Source organism: Labrus mixtus, chromosome 18 (genome assembly GCF_963584025.1).
Source record: "Labrus mixtus chromosome 18, fLabMix1.1, whole genome shotgun sequence".
Classification (NCBI taxonomy): Eukaryota; Metazoa; Chordata; class Actinopteri; order Labriformes; family Labridae; genus Labrus; species Labrus mixtus.
The window spans coordinates 15,754,338-15,773,050 of NC_083629.1; the positions used below are offsets into that span (position 1 = coordinate 15,754,338).

At 39.2% G+C, this 18,713-nt stretch overlaps 1 protein-coding gene across 1 annotated transcript; it reads left to right on the plus strand.

Moving 5' to 3' along the window:
• Positions 1-805: 805 nt before the first annotated feature.
• Positions 806-18,121, plus strand: plpp2a (phospholipid phosphatase 2a). Its single transcript, XM_061062607.1, has 6 exons — positions 806-1,095; positions 13,350-13,501; positions 13,617-13,879; positions 14,699-14,756; positions 15,850-16,026; positions 17,265-18,121. The coding sequence occupies exons 1-6, from the start codon at positions 1,035-1,037 to the stop codon at positions 17,412-17,414; spliced, it is 861 nt and encodes a 286-aa protein (XP_060918590.1). The 5' UTR covers positions 806-1,034; the 3' UTR covers positions 17,415-18,121.
• The last annotated feature ends 592 nt before the right edge of the window (positions 18,122-18,713 follow it).

Genomic DNA, 18,713 nt, shown 5'->3' on the forward strand with positions numbered 1-18,713 from the left:
CCATGCAAACACAGACTCACGTCACTGCATGCAACCAAACAGCTCTTCTTCCAGTGTTCTTCGTATCATTACATCCTTTGTGTCAGTGTCTCTCAGAAGCAGCTGCTTCTCTTTGTATATACACTCTCCTGACTTTTCTCTTTACATTGAACATCTATTTGTTTTTGGACCGTCTTGCCTCCTCAGAAGTTTGTTAGCGGTGTCTGGTTGCTTCGAAACCTCACATATTAAGTCTAATGCAGACTTCTTTAAGCTAAACCATTATGATGAGCCACCTTGTTGGTAGCCGTATTACTTCAGGATTGACGTCATTTCAGTTTACAACATTCTTTGTGTACATGAGTATTACAATTTGCAATTGCTGCCAATAAATCAAAACTTGTGACCGCATGCCTAAATTGTGACTTTGGCTTCATAACAGGGATTACTTTCCAGTTTAGAGGCAGACCTGTTTACCAAACCAAACTGTGAAAATACCTTTTAGTTTATTTTAAACCCGTGACGAAATCAAACTTCTTTATCTGGCAATATTTGTTTTGCCCACCAGACTGAGACCTGAACACTGAATCATACCAAAACACGTGTGTTTTATTACTGCTTCAATGTAGCTAAAATGGTCAATTGAGCAAAACAGGGAAAGAGAAAGTAGGCCAAGAAAGAAAATACATTGTTTCCTCCTTCGCAAACCGAGAATTTCAGGAAAACCTGATCCTTTCAGAGTTTGTGTCTAGAGCCATGTTTGAGCGGAGATACGCCCCCCCTGTGCGTAAAAGGCGGGACAGGCAGCGCAACGCAACGCGTCCTCTGCTGCTCACCTGGAACAGCGCAGCGTGCAGTCAGACAGGCAGACAGACAGACAGACAGACAGGAGGACAGGCAGGTACACTGCACGGAGGAGCGGAGCAGGAAGAACGAGCAGGTCGACCTCTCCTGATTGTTGCCTACTTTTTCCATACTTACCCCAGGCGCTTTCAAACCTGCCCTGTTTCCAATACGCGATTAATGTATGAAAGTGAAGCGGCAGCAGAGGAAACATGACGGAGAAAGGAAAGAAGCTGATCCTGATCGCGGTGGATATTCTCTGTGTCTTTGTTGGTGAGTGCTAACCCCTGCTATCTTCTTCTCTCCTGAAATGGCTTAAAACATATTGTTGGTTTAAGGCCGTATGGCTGCTTTGGTGTGCGTAAATATGTGTTTTAAAAATTAAAAAAAAAAGATATATGACTCCAGATTGTTTAAAAACTCTATCTTGGGGGGAAAATAGGATGGTGACACATAATACACATGGTCTAAAGCTCAGTCCTTTAATTCAATTTTGCCTCTTCATGCAAAGATCATAATAAGTTACTGACACCTGTTGAAATGTTGGTATCTGTATAAAAAGTTGATTGCAGAATTTTCTGCTAGAGAAGCGTTTACCTCATCCAGGGGCAGTGAAACATCACAAGACACTACTCTCTATCTTGTTCAAACAGGCCAAACAGTCTTTCCCAATAGTTAGTATGAAGGCTGAAATCATTTGGGTTAAGGCAAGACACACGCTGTCTTATCTCACTATCTGGATTTCACAGAGATGATCTGCAGGGGCGAAGTGTGTGTGTGTGTGTGTGTGTGTGTGTGTGTGTGTGTGTGTGTGTGTGTGTGTGTGTGTGTGTGTGTGTGTGTGTGTGTGTGTGTGTGTGTGTGTGTGTGTGTGTGTGTGTGTGTGTGTGTGTGTGTGTGTGTGTGTGTGTGTGTGTGTGTGTGTGTGTGTGTGTGTGTGTGTGTGTGTGTGTGTGTGTGTGTGTGTGTGTGTGTGTGTGTGTTCTTTTGTTTCTTCTTACATGATGAATAATTTCCATGCTCTGTGACCGCATTCATGCTTTCTACGTACTTTTCTTTCTGCAACCCCCTGGCCTTTTCGTTTTTTTAAACATAGGGTTGGGGGGGAAGTAAGAGCAAAGACCATTGTTAATGAATCTCTCTGTGTGACAGTTAGAATCCTGTTTTGGAAACTAGAGACCCAGGTGTGTGTGTGTGTCTGCATGTGTTTGTATGTGTGTGTTGAAAGTGGGCTCTCTTGTGTGTGTGCGCGCTGTAAAGGGAACAAATCGTCTTGTCCAGACTTGCTTTGGACTCCAGAGAAGACACAAAGCCATTATGAGAATTGACATCTTCCAGCTGTTTGTGTCACATTCTCTCACCACAAGGCCGGCGGAGGTTGTAGTTTAGATGATGAAAGAAGAGAGGGTGTCCAGGATGCTCATCTATCACTGCATGTGTTAACCTTCTGTAGATGCTTTAGGGATGGAAAACAGCTCGGTGAAATTCCTATAGGAATCTATTTGTGTGTGTGCATCCAGTCATTTATCCATCTGGTGAGTGACAAGCAGGTAATGACCGTTCTGCTCTTCAACCCCCACTACACTCCAAATGTATGTTCATGTTCACTGTCCAAGTCAGTCCAGTTAAGGGGAAAAACATCCAAAGCTTCAGAGATAAACTCGGTAGAGGGAAATCTTGATGAAAATCTTGCTATGAAGGAATGGAAAGGATTTCTAGAGATGTTCTATGTTTTCTCCTTCCCCATAAATGCTCTGATAGTGTGTATCAGCAAATGCTCACGATACCTTTTTGTAATTCAAATTTCCTGTCCGTTTTTTTCAGGCCATATCTTCGACATTTCCAGTACTGTTAACTGAAATAAAGTTAGAAAGGTTTTCTGCACACATCTGCTGAATATTATCTGATTTAGTAAATAGAAAGAAGATGTTTTTTCCCTGTTGAACAGCAGAGTTAGTTAAGCGCTCCTTGCGACGTCTTGGGACTTCTCTGGAAGGTCAAAGTAGCTCAGGCAGAACATTTCATATTAAGTCTGTCTCACATAAAAACATATTGTTATGAAATCAAAGACAAGATGATAAAAGGCTTATTACTCGGTAGACATGGCTGTCGATGTCTTCAGCTGACTAAGAAAAAGTATTGTATGTATTTATCATCTGGTGTGAAAGTTTACAGGACCTGTGGGTTAGTCATGAGCCTTTCAAAAGTGAAAACAGTGATGAAAGACTAGTGCTCTGAATTCAGGAAGAAAAAGGATTACGAAATGACTGAAACCAGAGCTTAAGGTAATTGTCTAGGAATGCAGAAAGAAGGCTGCCAAAAAGAAAACATCCAAATATTAGCAAGATATAAAAAGAAATGAGAAAACTCCATCAAAGTTCCTCAAGGCCCAATGTGAGGACCTTTAAAGTTTAATGGAGATATTAAGATCATCCTGTAGTTTACTTGATAAATTAATAACTTCCCAGCTCCAGAGTCATTTCAAGCACAAAATATGACACTAAGAACATTAAAAGAGCTGCCTTCTCTGCATCTGTCTCAAGTTCACATTGCCAGTTTACAACAACAGTCCTATCTGTGAACAAAAGTCTGCTCCTTTTCTGGTTTTTAATTTCCTACTTTTTATCGCTGCATCTCTCTCTGGTTGCTTATTGTTTGTTTTTATCTCGATAACTGTAATCTGTGTGCGGAGGGTAAACTATGATCAAGTTTGATCTCCCCCATTTAAAAATGAGTGTGTGTGTGTGTGTGTGTGTGTGCGCGTGTGTGTGTGATATTGCCGGAATGTGCTGACTTCCCAAATTGTAACTGATCTGTGATTCTGCTCAGTGTTTTATTTCTCTCTTCCCTTCTGCAGTCAAACCTCCATCCTGCCATCATGTGTTACAAGTGCACACAGCAGATACAACACAACTTGCAACTGCACACACACACACACAGAGGCATAAACTGCACATCCTTATCTTGCTTTGACAGTCAGATGCCACCCAGAACAGAGCGCCTGTTGTTGCACTGTCCTGGCATTTAGCTTTAGGTTACATTGAGCATCTTAGTGGATTTATCAAGATATTAAAAATGAACTTTAATGAGAACACTCTGCTCTATTCATCTTTTTTTCCCTTGTTCTTCTTCACTTGTCTTTGAACTGTCCGTATCTTTCTGAGGCAATATCATGTGTGCATGATTGAAATCATGTTTTGTGACACTTATCTTGTCATTTAAGTTTAACCCACATGTGTCACAGATTTTGTCTGTTAAACGCAGATAGTCGGTCTTCCATAAGCTAAGGCCATCACTGGAAAATAATTCATCATCATCATTCAAACAGATTGAGAATTTCAGCGATCTCACTTCTGGAAAAAGAGAACTAAGTTAGCGAAAGATAGAAGCAGTTCAACTTTCAGTGGACAAAACCCTTGTTTTTTTTTGTTTTTTTTTCAAGTGAAACAGTTTTATTTGGTGTTTTATCACCAGATCTGTTTGTTTAAGAGTTCACAAGATTTCACAAGAAATTTAAAAATTTCAAAAAAGAAGACAAAAACATGCTAGCAGCAGCTCGGCTAACCGCTCTTCTTGAACCCATCTTTCATGTGACACTCTTTCACATTATTCAGGACTTGTACAGATTTTAAGCACCTACTCTGTCTGTTTTTGGAGAAAGGGGCCACTGTTGATTACTCCGCTCCTATAGTAAAAGTATTTCATTACTTAAAATGAAGGCTCCTTTTTAGGCATGTCTGCCATGCTGTTAGTCCATCATGTCTATGTGTAAAATGGCACTGCAACATTTAAGGGGAAGACCCCTAAATCCAATTAAGCTTCACATTCTAGTTCATTAAATACTTATCAAAAAAATCAAAGTGCAAGAACTACATATTCATATTTCACGGGGTTATGAGCTGGACTATTTCTTGGCCATAGCAGAGCTGGTAGCCAATTTGAAACGCATAATGAAACCCCGCAGAGTGTAGATATGAGATGTTAGTGGATGAGCTTTAGTGATGCGATAAGAAGGTTTTGCTCCCTTTTGACAAAGCCAGGCTTATTGTGTCCCTTAAACTCTTAGAGCTAAGCTGAGCAAACATCTCCTGAGCTTAATTTATGTGACAGGGATTCAAATTCTACAGGCAAGAAAGCAAATATTAGATCATTTAGGCTGAACAATTCTGTTTAGTAAAACCCTCTCTTCCCGGGTGTTTACCTTAAAGGGCTAAACAAATGCATGGGATAAACACTCCCGCTCCCATTTCTCTCAGCCTTGACAGCGTTTAAACGCAGTCTGTCTCCATGTTGAAGCTGTTTGTATATTATAAGACACAGAAGAGCTGACGTCTTCCGGGTGCCTATCAGTGTGATCGAGCTCAGCTGTTCGCACGTTTAACTACAAGAGGTCACTGGGATAGTAGTTCACGATTAATGTTCAGATTAATCATTATTTTTTATGACTGTGGTTACTCCCTTTTTGCTTCAGTTCAGGTACTTTGATCTGCTTCTGGGTCAAAAGAGAGTCCAATGATAATCACAATAATTACACGAAGAAGCAGCATGGATCAATCAGTTTAACTGTTCAAGTATCCATTTGGTGGGGTTTTCCAGAATTGTTTTTCTACAAAGTGTCAGGGAGGCGAACTTCGAGTTACATGTCAGCAATCTCCAAAACTTCAAAGCAAACCAGCCATTCAGAAAATTCCTGTGTCACTTAGTTGACCTCAGGTGGACCATTTTGTGAGCCTTAGCAACACACTTCCAATTGCACACAGCGTTAAGTGAACTGTTGTGTCAATGAGAAAATCTGCAATGTAACACACTTGAGATGTTACCAGTGTGACTGTCCTTGTTTTTAACGTTGAACCCTTTTAGCATGGTTTATTCTAAGCATGAACAATTTATACTTTGTCCACTGATACCATTTTTTTTATAACCATATTTCTTTTATGAAGACATATTTTGAAGACATACTTTTTTGCCTTTATTTGATAGGACAGTGGATAGAGTAGGAAACCAGGGGGAGAGTGGGGAATGACATGCTAGACATGAGCCAAAGCCCAGACCTGAACCCGCTTGACGCACCATAGCCTCCATACATGGGTGCGACCTAACCGCTAGGCCATTTGTGCCCCACCATATGTCTTTCGGTATTTTTTCTAGGCTGCGTAAACATATTTAAATGAAAATGACAGATACGACAAAGGGGACACCAGACAGAGTGTTGGAGCGTCAGAGGAAATATTCCCAAAGTAATGCCTTACCTTAATATGTATTTTTCTCTCAGCAGTTGAAACCAAAAAACTGTTGAATGAAGACTTAAACTGTAGGAATACAATGATTAAACTTTGTATCTGTTAAAAAGTTACTTTGAACAATAAATCAATCAACAACCAATGTAGTATGTCGTTGACTAATCATGTCAGCTGAATATGTAAAAAAGGACATTTCAAGGGTTAGTGATGACTCTATATTAATTTGATCTTTAGGTGAAGACCAGAAACGAGGAAAGGAAAGTGTGTCTGTGTCAGTCTGAACAAAGCTGAAGTTGCTCAGGTCAACTCAAAGCTTCAGGAGGTAACTGAAGTGTTTTAGAAACAAGTTTTGAAATAAAGCTTGTGTGCAGAGGAGACAGACAACAGCTGTTGTTGTTTGTCTCTGTAGAATATTATTTATGTGCCATTTTAACATTCTGCTGACATGTTTGAGATCCTCCAACAAATGTTTAATTGACACACACACACACACACAGTCTCATTCTGCCAAATAAGTGTCAAAGTCAAGTGGGAAGTATTGACTTCTGCTCTCTGACATTCCTGTGTGAAAGTGGAAGCGAGATGCTGCAGAGAAACATATTGGTGTGTCTGTGTTTTAGTGGGCTTGCTTTTTGTAATACACAGCATTGTAGGAAGTGTTCCTGTGTGTAGACTCTGTGTTCAGTAAATGTATTATCTGCAGTGGTTTCAGAACGTGTCTACAGAAATCGCGGTTTCATGTGAAAGCAGAATGAGATGCGAGATGTGTTTTCATGGTAGACTGCTTGAACGTGATGTGAAGTTGACACTTGACAGACAGACATGCGTCCACAGAGAACAATCACCTAATAGAAAGCATAGCCTTATAGAAATGTAGAACCACCTTTCAACTTAAAGCTAATGATAAGCCCCAGACCTGTGCCATATTCCTTTATTCAAGTTCAGTAGTTAATGAGAAACATAAAATCAACTCCTGCAGATTTTAAATGATTAATTTAATTTAAAGATAGCCAGTTGTCGACTTTCCAATTTGCTTTAACATTGTTTACAATAATGCAAATGCTGAACTGTTCTTTATGCGTTACAATAACGCCCACTGGACTTAACATTTATTTTCTTACATGCACTCTGTTAGTAGGTTACATACACTTTTTTTTCTCATAGTCCACTGCACAGCTCCTACATTGTGTGTCTTTTGATTTTTTATATTTTACATTTTTAAATTCTATTTTGTATATTGTAATAGCTTCTTATACTGTATTATTTAAGTTGTTGCTAGTTCTGCGTTATTTCCTTGTTAATTGTTTAGCACCAATACACCAAGTCAAATTCCTTGTATGTGTAAATGTACTTGGCAATAAAACCCGATTCTGATTCTCAATATTGTAGGGACATTTGGAACCAGCTAATTTAACACTACCTCTCAAAAAGGAGGTTATCTTGCCACATTTAGCTATGTAGCAAGTAGTCTACATTAGCCAGCTAGCAAATGTTAGCTCTAAAATATGAAACGTCTGTGATCGAATGCCCAAGTTTTTCCATGATGGTCACATTCCTCTTCAGTCCAAACAGCCTCACCAGATAAAGCCTATTGTGCTTTTTATTGGACTCTCCTTGTTGGGTTTGGGTTGCAAAATGTTGGGGAAGAGAGGCAACGTGCAAAGTGCCTTTGTTTTTACCTGGTAACACCTTCCTGAAAGCGTTGCATATAAATCAGTCTTTATAGGCGGTTATAGGGATTTGGAAAGTCTAGGAAGGTGTTGTTGTTTAGCTTTGTTACATATAACCTTGGTAATAGAGAATGATTGCACCACATGGTAGTTTTAATCGGAAAAACAGGGAATAGTTTAGGTCTGAAAGGGTTAAGTAGTGACGGTCACCGATTTAATGCAAAAAAAAAATTGCTATTCTTAAGAAACTCTATATCAAGAAGTTTAATTTTTTTTCAACATCCGGACCGCTCAGGACTTTCCCAGGAAAAATCCCCAGACTCACAGGAAATGATCTTTCATCTAGTTTTCCTGAATTCAGAAGATAACCCCCCAAATCAAGATGAACAATGAGCACCAATATACTGTAGACATCAAGGTTTTACAAAAAACTAGTGAGTCAGGGTTGAAATATCACAGCTAAGGATAGAGCACCCTAGATAGAGCCAAAATAAACCAAACAGATCTTTAGAAAATAAATATTGGTTTTCTGAGCACCTTAGTGTGATGTGTAAGTGAAACCTAAAATCTCACAGTCCCCTGTTAAGATTTGACATACAGAACTCAAACAGTTGTTAACATAAAACATGGTTTCCTGTTTCTTTTTCTTAACTGCCCCTCGGTTATTCAGGGCCTGGGCCACTCATCTTCAGGGCTGAATAACAGGAACACTTCCCACTTCCCGCTGGGTCACAGGTCAAGGGGAAGTTGTACTTGTGTCTGATCCCAAATTCCATCATGTTTATTTTCTCAAAGTGGATTCAGCGCTTCGCTCTTGCCAGAAGAGATTGTGAAAGCGTAAAACAATACGTTCACTTCTTCCCTTTTTTTTTTTTTATCTCTCCTGTGGATGTTAATGAAACGAAAGCAGAAACTTTTTGTGTGTCTCTTTTGAATGACAGGATGAAACTGGTTTCTACATTGTTTGAAGCTGTAAAGGGTTTATCAAGAAAGTGATAGAGTGGGGAAAAAACTCAACAGCCACATGTAAAATGTCAGAGTAGGATGGTACATCTTGCTACTGAAAAGAAGCACTAACAGGAAACTTCAGTTAACCTCACCCCAAAAATAACGTACAGTGGATGATGAAGATAGAAGTTTCATCTTCAGGTACTTTCACATCTTTAGAAGACAAAAATGAAGAGGGCGGTATGGATGAAAAAAACTAGTGCACAAGCTGAGAACATTTTCTAAAATAAAACTTCATAATACATATTTTCATAGCTACTGTTAGAATTCTTGAAAGACATTTTATTTCTGAGATATAAGCATTTTAAAGTCACTGCATTTTAACTTTTAAATATCAGAAATGAAAACTTCTAACCCACAAAGCAACTTCTAGCTAGCTAACTGATGGACGTTAACACTGGAAGGTATTTGTAGCCTAGCTTAACTTGAGTATTAGAAACTCATGGGAACCAGCTTCAGTTCCCTTTAACCTACCTGAAGCCTCTAAAGTTCATTTACCTGCATATTGTACCTTGTTCATTTCCTCTCTACAAAACAGAGAGTTTAAACATTCAATAGACATTTTAGAAGAAGCTATGCTACATTTATATTCTTAAGATTAGTGTGTTCGGGTTTTCTGTCAGCCTCACTGTGACAACATGACTCTGAATGTCAGTTTGTTTTTCAATAATAACAACATAATGTGTTAATTGGTGGGTGTGAGATGTTTGTCTTGCAGTTGGGGAAGAACCAGGCAAGCTGACCGCCCTTAGCTAGCTTAAGCTAAGCTAACTGCTCTCAGTACTTTAGCTTTTAGGCTACTAACTGAATGATACGGGGAGACAGCTTTTTGTTTTTCTGCGCCTTAAAATGGAATGACCCTGCAATCAAAGAAAAACAAAAGACAATCCAACTTTGTCTTGTAATATTGAAAGCTATCACTTTCATATTTTAAATAAGATTTCAAGGAATTTAAAACAAGTTCATTCAGTAATTTTCTTCTTAATAATCCTGTAATGAGGAAACATTTACCAAAGTGTATACAACACTGAACAAGTAATAAATAGATGTAATGCTTTTATAAAGTAGTAATACACCTTAATGTAAATTAAACAAATAATAAAAATTCAGAAAGTTGTCTCCTACAAGTCCTACAATTTTTTTTTTTTTCTAAAAAGGAGGAATTTTTTTTAAGCAAATTTGTGATGTAAACCTTTCTCCCCTCAGCTCGACCCAGCCTCAGGGGAGGGTAAGCTGCCCCACCAGAGCTGGCCTTTAAAAACATACCAGGCCTTCTATAATAATAGAGCAGATAAAAACAGTCAGTCCCTCTCTGATTATAGAAGCTCTCAGAGGGCTCGGCTCCCAGAGGCTGTTGAAGCATGTTTGATACAAAGTGGAATTGACTTCCTGGCTGAATCTGTTGTTAAATAAGCTTAGGAGTGGGTACAGTGTGTGTGAGTGTGTGTGTTTTGAAGGCCATTGCCCAACTCTGTCCATTCTCACATCCACCCTGGCAGTACGTAGCCGACAGTCTCTTATCTAAATGTTATCCTGCACCCTTCAGAATAAACAATGGTTGGCGCTGACTTCAAAGAGGAACTGAGAGTACACTTGACCTGCTGGAATAATGAACTCTGAGATGTGAAGAGCAGAGGGAGGGCGCCCCTTCATCTCAATACATTCTCTTTAACGATGAAACAGCTTTTCATCAAGCTCATTAGAAGCACTTGTAATAATTGCTTTTTTTTTCAACATTACACTTTGCAGCATGTGTGTGCTCCTTAGGCAGTGTGTAGTGGCATAAACCGATGGGTGTGTCAGACTGATAGCTCCTTAAAGAGACAGTCCATCTTTAAAACAGAGAAACAAAGAGACTGCCATGAATGAACAGAAACACTGTATTGAAAGAGATTAATTGGGTGGCCAGAAACACAACTCTAAATTAGTGATATGTTATTCCATTGCCAATGTATGTTACCAAATTAACCTACATTTCTCCTCCTGGCATCAGTTGAAGCCTAAACACTTATCTCTTCATCCAAATAGCACTAACTGTGGTAAAACACTGTGTAAGTGTTGTGTTTACTAATTGTTTCTGCTGTTCTTATAGATGACATAAAAACACTTAAAGGATAGGACAAACCATCATTTTATTTTTTCCTCTTATTTCCGGAACCTTCACAAATACCTTTTTATTACAAAAAATTATATAAAATGCTTAAAACAAAAGCAACTAAAAGAGTATTTATTTGCATGAAATGAAAACCATCAATTCTCCTTTTACAGTTATGCTCCATATTTTCAGATCCTTCTTTTCTTGTTGACATTTTCAAAGGTAAACATATTATGCAAAACACACTATAATATGTGTGCTGAGTCAGTCTACAAACCCCCCAATCTTGTCTTTTACCTGCTCCACTTCTTAAAAATCGTGTGCTTAAACAGGCCGTTTGCAGATTTTCCCTTTGTGACATCACTAAGGGCAGTAACCCCTCCCCCAGGTTGGGGACACTCCCACAGCTAGTTGTTTGTTCTGCCCTCTGAGTCTGCCTTCTCACCGTAAACAATAGGGCATGGTGCATGAAAGCCCAAACAGCCCTTCCAGAGAGGGGCGTGGGCAAACCCATCTCATTTGCATTTAAAGCTACAGACACAGAAACAGCCTGTGCTAAAATACAGGATCAGAGTGGACTTTTAGTAAGAAACTTCCCAGACATGTTTGTGACCACTGAGACTTATTTAAAGTTGTTGAAAAGGAGTTTCATATGTTTCTCCTTTGAGATAACCCACACTCACCACATGACCTCAGATTTAATTTGCACTCTATACCTGAAGACAATAACTTGAAATCACATTAGAATTACCTTCCTGACATGACCTGTTTGAATCATGGTTTCCTTTCTGTGTGTCTTCATGTGCTTTCATTCACTCCTGCTTGTCAAAGCGCAGCGACACACTCTTTAGGAAGGAAGCAATTTGTTAGTCGAGAGCCTCTTTTATGGCATTACCCACTTAATTTACAGCTCCAGCTTTCAAAAACAAAGCTCCATCCATTCCTTGCTCTTGTAAAATTCTGCAGCTCACTGAGGCATTCTTGAAAACAGGAAGACACTATAAGAGTTGCAGTTTAGAGGATTCATGACATCAGCCCTCCAGATTGGACTATTGTCCCTGTTCTGATTTAAGAGACAGCTTTATGTGCTGCTCTGACTCTTTTGTTTGCATTTGTAGCAAAACTATGACACCAAATGTTCTCGCTGTCAAACATACAGAAACTATTCGTCATGACAGATTTATAAATACAGGAGTGTGTGAGACTGTGTTTCAGTTTAATCCTCAGCTCCCAGGACCTTCACAGTGTCAACAGCACCCTGATGTTAAAGGTCATGTCTGTCCAGTCCTGTCCTGTCCTGCCTGTTTCCATAGTGACAGAAAGACAATCAATAGAGAGTGACCTGTAGAGGTGAAATTGTTCCCATTGAGCTCCATCGATGACATGTTAATTTACTTGGCGGAGTCAAACCTTCTGTCCAAAGTCAAAAGTTTGGTCAATCAGTGTGTTTTTAGCTGTTTCCTGAGCTGCTCCTCATTGTGTTTTGGTTCACTTGTCATCGCTCGGCTGAAGGCTCGAAGCTGCTCTCAGGATCGACCTCTGGCACAAACAGCAGTGTGGCTACCAAAGACTTCAGTAGAACTGTTCCAATGCACCAATTACAGAAGCTCTACTTGAGTGATACAATTATTTTTTTCTTTTTAGAGCACTATACATTTTCTTTTTAGGTATTGTTTTCAGTGTCAGTCAATGTATTAAGTCTTGATTATCTGCTGTATGTTGTGTTTGTAGTCCTGTTTGTTCACACATTTCGAATCATGAACAAATTAGTTTAGTTTTCAATGCAGATGAAGGAGTCGTTTGATGAATTTCTGCAAAAGACACGGCAAAGTAGGCCTTTTTTGTGACTTTTCTTTTACTTCATTTGAAAAGTTCTAAGTAAAGTAGCACACTTGTTTTTACCCCTTATTCTACCCTTTCTATTCTAAGATTTATTTTTTGAGCTTTTAGCCATCATTTTGATAGAACAGTGGATAGAGCAGGAAATTGGCACGTGAGGGAGTGTGGAAGACGTGAGAGGGAAAGGAGCAACAGGTCCGACTTGAACCTGGGCCGTCTGCTTTGAGGGCTATAGCTGCCGTACGTGAGGTGCGACGTAACCGCTAGGCCATTTGCGCCCCACCCTTTCCCCATCTGATAACCTCTCCTGGTGCAGGGAGTTTCCCAATAGTGCATTTCAATATAAAAAAAGGAAACAAAGTATGAATAAATGATGAAATGGATCGAGCACTGTTGAGCAATTTTCTTCTTTTTCAAGTTCCAAGCAGGGCACTTATAGATTTTCACTTATCACTTAGCTACTTGAATTAAATAGATCTTTAAAAAGTATTCAATCATTGTTTTTAAATTTGATGTTGTATAGATTTATAAATATAAACATATACTGTATATTCCAGTGTTCTCAAGTTAAAAATGACAAATGAAAGTGACTGCACAGCTTTCTATAGCAAATTTCAGTAGATTGTAATTTGCACTCATAATAAGGAGAATACTTGTTATTTCTTCCTCCTCCAGCTGCTCTGCCCTCTGCCATCCTGACTCTGATGTTCTCTCCGTACCAAAGAGGAATCTACTGCGATGACGAAAGCATCAGCTACCCCTACAGGAGAGACACCATCTCCCATGGAGGCATGGCTGCCGTCACCATCATCTGCTCCATTGTCATTGTGAGTCAAAACATCTGAGCATCTTGTTGCACGGTGAAAATATCTATTTAAAAAAAAAAAAAAAAAATTATCTTCATGACAAACCTTCATGATGTCTCCTCTATCTGTTCCACAGATCACTACAGGAGAGGCCTACCTTGTGCACACAAAGCGTCTGCACTCCAACTCCCAGTTCAACCAGTACTTGTCCGCTCTTTACAAGGTGGTGGGCACCTTCCTTTTTGGAGGAGCCGTCAGCCAATCACTGACCGACCTGGCCAAGTTCACTATCGGTCGACCCCGTCCAAACTTCTTATCCGTTTGCAATCCAGTCAGCTGTAACGGATACATGCTGCATATCAACTGTACTGGCAACCCTCGCAATGTGACTGAATCAAGGTGAGAGTGCTGAACATGCTGCCCCTCTCTGTCTTAAGTTTGTAAATCAGGTCATATTTTTATATTTAGGTCATATTTTACATTCACAGAACAGTTTTTTTTAACTTTTAGCAGTGCTTTTGGTTGAGTACAAAATGTTTTATTGTCACTAAACTTTTTGAAATGTAAAGATAAAAATGATAAATGTAAAATGATAAATTCCCAGAGCTCAAGTCATGTTGATTAACTAACAAACAAAAGCCCAAGGACATCAAATGTGCTTTCTTTTCAACCAGAATAGACCAGCAGATATTTTCATTTTTTGATACACTTTCTTCTGAGCAAAATGTACAGAGAACATCATCTGGCTCTGTTGTAAAATTGTTTTATAGAGTTGTCCACATTTTTGCCACAAAGCCAAGTTGCTCAAGTGCTGTTTTAAAATGTGACGCTTTGACTTACAGTCAATGCCCCAAAACATAAAGTATGAAGTGAAATGGTGTGCAGAAAAAAAGAAAGTTTTCACATTGAAGAATGAGCACCAAATACTCAATTCACAATGAATATTTAACATGTTAAGTTTGGCTCAGGCTGGCTCAGTTTTGGAGCTCAGGACATGAATTATCTTAATGGTGAGGTTATAGCAATCCCCTTTGTTGGAATTATGTGTTCCCTTATTGATATAATATAGATAATGAATCTTAATTATAGATCATTTAAAAGGAGTCTCATTGAAAGTGATCAAGAAACTGATGAATGGATTTGAGTTATCCTTGATAACTTATCATCATTCTTTATAAAAAAAATGACCCGTGTCCTGCTGCTGTTTTCACTCCTCAGGTTATCATTCTATTCGGGCCACTCGTCCTTTGGGATGTACTGCATGCTCTTTCTGTCGGTGAGTATGTGGTTAGTTATCGTTGTTGCGTGAGACGTTCTGTGTCTGTGAAATGCCGTGTTTACCAAAAACACCCACAAGTTACTGAAAACAGGAGTGTGAGTGTGTGTGAGAGAGTGTGTGTGTGGGGGGGGGGGGGGGGGGGCTGATATTTGAAAACATCATTGTTGTAATAAGACACACTGAACAATAGTCGGAACATGATCGCTCCAGTTATATAAAACTTTATAGAATCCTCAGTTTTATTTCTGTTCTGTACCTGACCTCCCTGCTCTTTGTGGAGGAGTGTCTCTGTTCCTTTAAAAGAGAGAGAAAAAAATCCTATAAAGGTGAGACATGTTGTCATTACTCATAGTTTTATATGATTCACCACAAAAGTACAGTTCAATTCTACATCAGTGTTGGTTTATTGTAATATCAATATTGTTACAGATATGTCTCATAAAAGAAATACATTTAAACAGTGACTGTTTACCTCAGAACTATTTCACTTATAATACATTTACAGATGTCTTTTTTTCTTCTTTTTTATTTTTTAAGATTTATTTTGGGGCTTTTTATGCCTTTATTGTAGAGACAGGATAGTGGATAGATTTGAACCCGATCCGCCCGCTTTGAGGACTAAAGCCTCCGTACATGGAGGCTAGGCTACCGGCGCCCCCACAGATCTTTAATGTGTCTGTTACTAATAAGGGGGAAAAAACACATTTTGATCTCATCTAGACTCATTTTATGTTTTGTTTAGTAAATTTGAAGAAAAAATAAAACCTGTCGTGGTTATGTATGAATAAAGCTTGAATTTCTTTGTGTAAGAACATACAAAAACATAGATGTTTCTGCTTTTGCTGTCAAAGCACTTTGTTAACCTGTGATTTTAAAGGTGCTATATGAATAATGTTATTATTATTATTTTATCTGATAGAAAAAGTTTGTATTGGACTGCTAAGCCCCTCAATGTCTTAACTATTTGCTCATACTGTATATAAACACTAAATATATAATGTATACACAATCATTTGAAAGCTTTTTGTCAAAGCAGAGACTTTAGATAGCAGTTGATCTTAAACATGGATGTGTTGTTGTGTGTTTGCAGCTTTATGTTCAGGCCCGGATGCAGGGGAAGTGGACACGACTGGTCCGTCCGACCATCCAGTTCTTCCTGGTGGCGTTTTCTCTCTATGTTGGATACACACGAGTGTCTGACTACAAACATCACTGGAGCGACGTGCTCGTGGGTCTGCTGCAGGGGGCGCTCATCGCTGTGCTCACTGTGAGTGTCCGCAACATTTTATGTGACGATAGCTGCGTAAGGACAAATCCTAATCCTGGTTTCTGAAGCTCTTTGACTTTTCAAAGGCTGTTATACTTGTTAATTTTTTCAAACTTAGGTCTTAGTGTGTCTTTTAAGATTTTCTCATTATGATCTCTTCTTCCTGTAAACTGTTAGTAATCCAAAGGGAATGCTTTACACTTTGACTCCGTGTGATCTCGTAATAGGATGAATCCCTCAAAACGCTCACTAGCAGCTGAGTCATTTGAAATTACCAACCCTCAATACCACAAATGATTTCATGATGTCCAAAATGTTTTGGTTTAGCAGCAGGAAGTCGTCTCCAACAGCGAAGGGGTTAGTAACGGTGGGAAAGTGGAATTTGTGAATATCATGAAACATGACTTACCGGTATGAAGACCTAATGAACGACTCACAAACAGTGCAGAAGCGAACGGTTAATAAGTCCATTGTCTCCCATGAATTCCCACACAGCAATTAACATGCTGAGCAGGGCAATGGGTGTGACTGCTGTCGGATGGGGCCCCACTAGGGAGGTCTCCCACTGTCGTTGCAAAATTTGCGCATTCTGAGTTACTGCTGTGCTTTAAAGTTTGTCAGCCCTCGGGGGGGGGGGGGGGGGGGGGGGGGGGGGCCTAAGTGGCCTGGGGCCCCAAGCGGTTGCCTGCCTTGCCTGTGGACAACCAGCGCCTCTGCTGCTCCCAGTCTGTGGACGATCTACAGTTTAATAGCAGAACTGCTCTTTTCATTGAAAATGTTAAATCCTTTTAAGACTCACCTCTTTGTGTTGGCTTTGTACAAGTTGAGCTTGATATTATGACATTTTATCCTGCTCTAATATGTGTTTTTATTCATCATTTTACTCGTATATGTTGTTTTTGATTTAGCTTTGAGACCTGTACAGCGCTTTGGTCAACTGAGGTTGTTTTAAAAATGTGCCATATGACTAAACTTTAACTTGGCTACGGTAGAATGTAACACAGGGCTATGATACAATTCAATGTAGAAGTTTTTCTTGACTTTTATTGTCACTCTTAGATGGAGAAGCAATGAAAAAATGACCTTGAAGTGTCTTCTTTTCCATCTCATCTGTGTTTTAAAAAAAGGCGTTGCTCTTAGTTTTTTATATGTTTATTGGTAAATCAGTCCGGTGCGCGGTGTTAATACTTTTAATTTTCTCTCCACTGACTTTCACTTTCCTTCTTCTGTCCTTTCAGGTCCGATATGCGTCCGACTTCTTCAAAAATCGCCCCCCTCGCTGCACGCGACAAGACACGGCAGAGGTTGAACACCTGGAGCGCAAACCGAGCCCGCAGCCTCCCGACTCGCAGCACGGAAACCACTACAGCTACTCTGGACCTGTATGAGCTCCACACACACAGCTGCTTTTTTTTTTTTACTAACCTCCACTCTCTAACAGCAGCTCCTTACCAAAGAACTGTGACTTGTACAGACAACTTCAACAAACACAAAACGGCAAAAACCACTACCTGGTGATCCTGACTAGACCTTCTCCCCACAAGTTTTACAGCTATGAAAACGTTCAGATTCCCAAAACCTGTTGGAACAGAAGCTCCAACGTCTCTGTGTCTTTTTTAGTCAGGGCGTGTGATGCCAAAATATGTGAGTGATTTTGTTGTGTGTGTTTTTAGAGTACATGTGTAGCATGTTGTCTACAATTATATCTATTTTATGATTTTTTTTTTTTTCTTTTTTAAATCTGTGGTTTGAAAAGAGTTTCAGATTTGATGCTGTGAGTTAAACTGAAAAGTGAAAGCAAAGCCTGCTAAAGAGATCTGTAAATAAAATAAAAACACCAACCAAAGATTTCTTTGTGTCATTGACTGGAGTGACAAAAACCTTTTTTCGAGGCTGAATGTCTCAAAGACACTGGAGCTACAGTATATCCGCCATGTTGTTTTTCTCTGCATGTGTCTGTATTTTTACTTTCTTTAAAAGATGTGCATGTGTAATGATGATGGATTGCTTTAATGATATACATGAATATGTATAGTACTAACATTTTTATCATGTCTGTAACTACTGTATCAAATAAATTGTGTAGCCTTAAGAATTTACCACCGCAGTTTTTTTTGCTGTGATGTTAAAGTGCAACTTTTTGAGCTGGCGACAAAGTTCTAGAAATTTGACATCTTCTGTTTATGATCAATTTCATTCTAACTAATCGTTGAAAATGGAATGATTATGTTCATCCCTTTAAGCATTTTTTTAGATTTTCGTATTAAGTGTGGAGAAATTTCAACTTAAGTCTGACACAAACCCCAACACACATTCCTGGACCTCTTCCTCTCCTCCTCATAAAAAAACCTTGATGTGTAATCTATTATGCAACGCCACATAATGTAATAATTTCCCCCCTCCGCCTTGTTTCATGTCATTTCTCCTCAATACTAGCCAGCATGTCATCTGAGTGCTTACTTAACTTCAGCAGCCATTAAAAAAAGAAAAGAAATCTAAAGACGTTGTTTAGTGGAAAGAATTCTGATATTTAAGACGTTTTTGTTTTCAGTGACCTATTTCCACGCTGTGTTCTCGGTGAAAACAAGAGCACAACACACTGACGCAGGGTTCATGTCTGGACCTGCTGCTGATGCTTGTGGGATTCTTCAGTGTGAAAAGGAATGAGGCTGTTTGATGATACGTAC

Coding starts and splice junctions, on each gene's coding strand:
- plpp2a (XM_061062607.1), top strand. CDS start 1,035: ATGACGGAGAAAGGAAAGAAGCTGATCCTGATCGCGGTGGATATTCTC. Junction 13,880..14,698: donor CGCAATGTGACTGAATCAAG/GTGAGAGTGCTG, acceptor TTCACTCCTCAG/GTTATCATTCTATTCGGGCC. Junction 14,757..15,849: donor ACTGCATGCTCTTTCTGTCG/GTGAGTATGTGG, acceptor GTGTGTTTGCAG/CTTTATGTTCAGGCCCGGAT.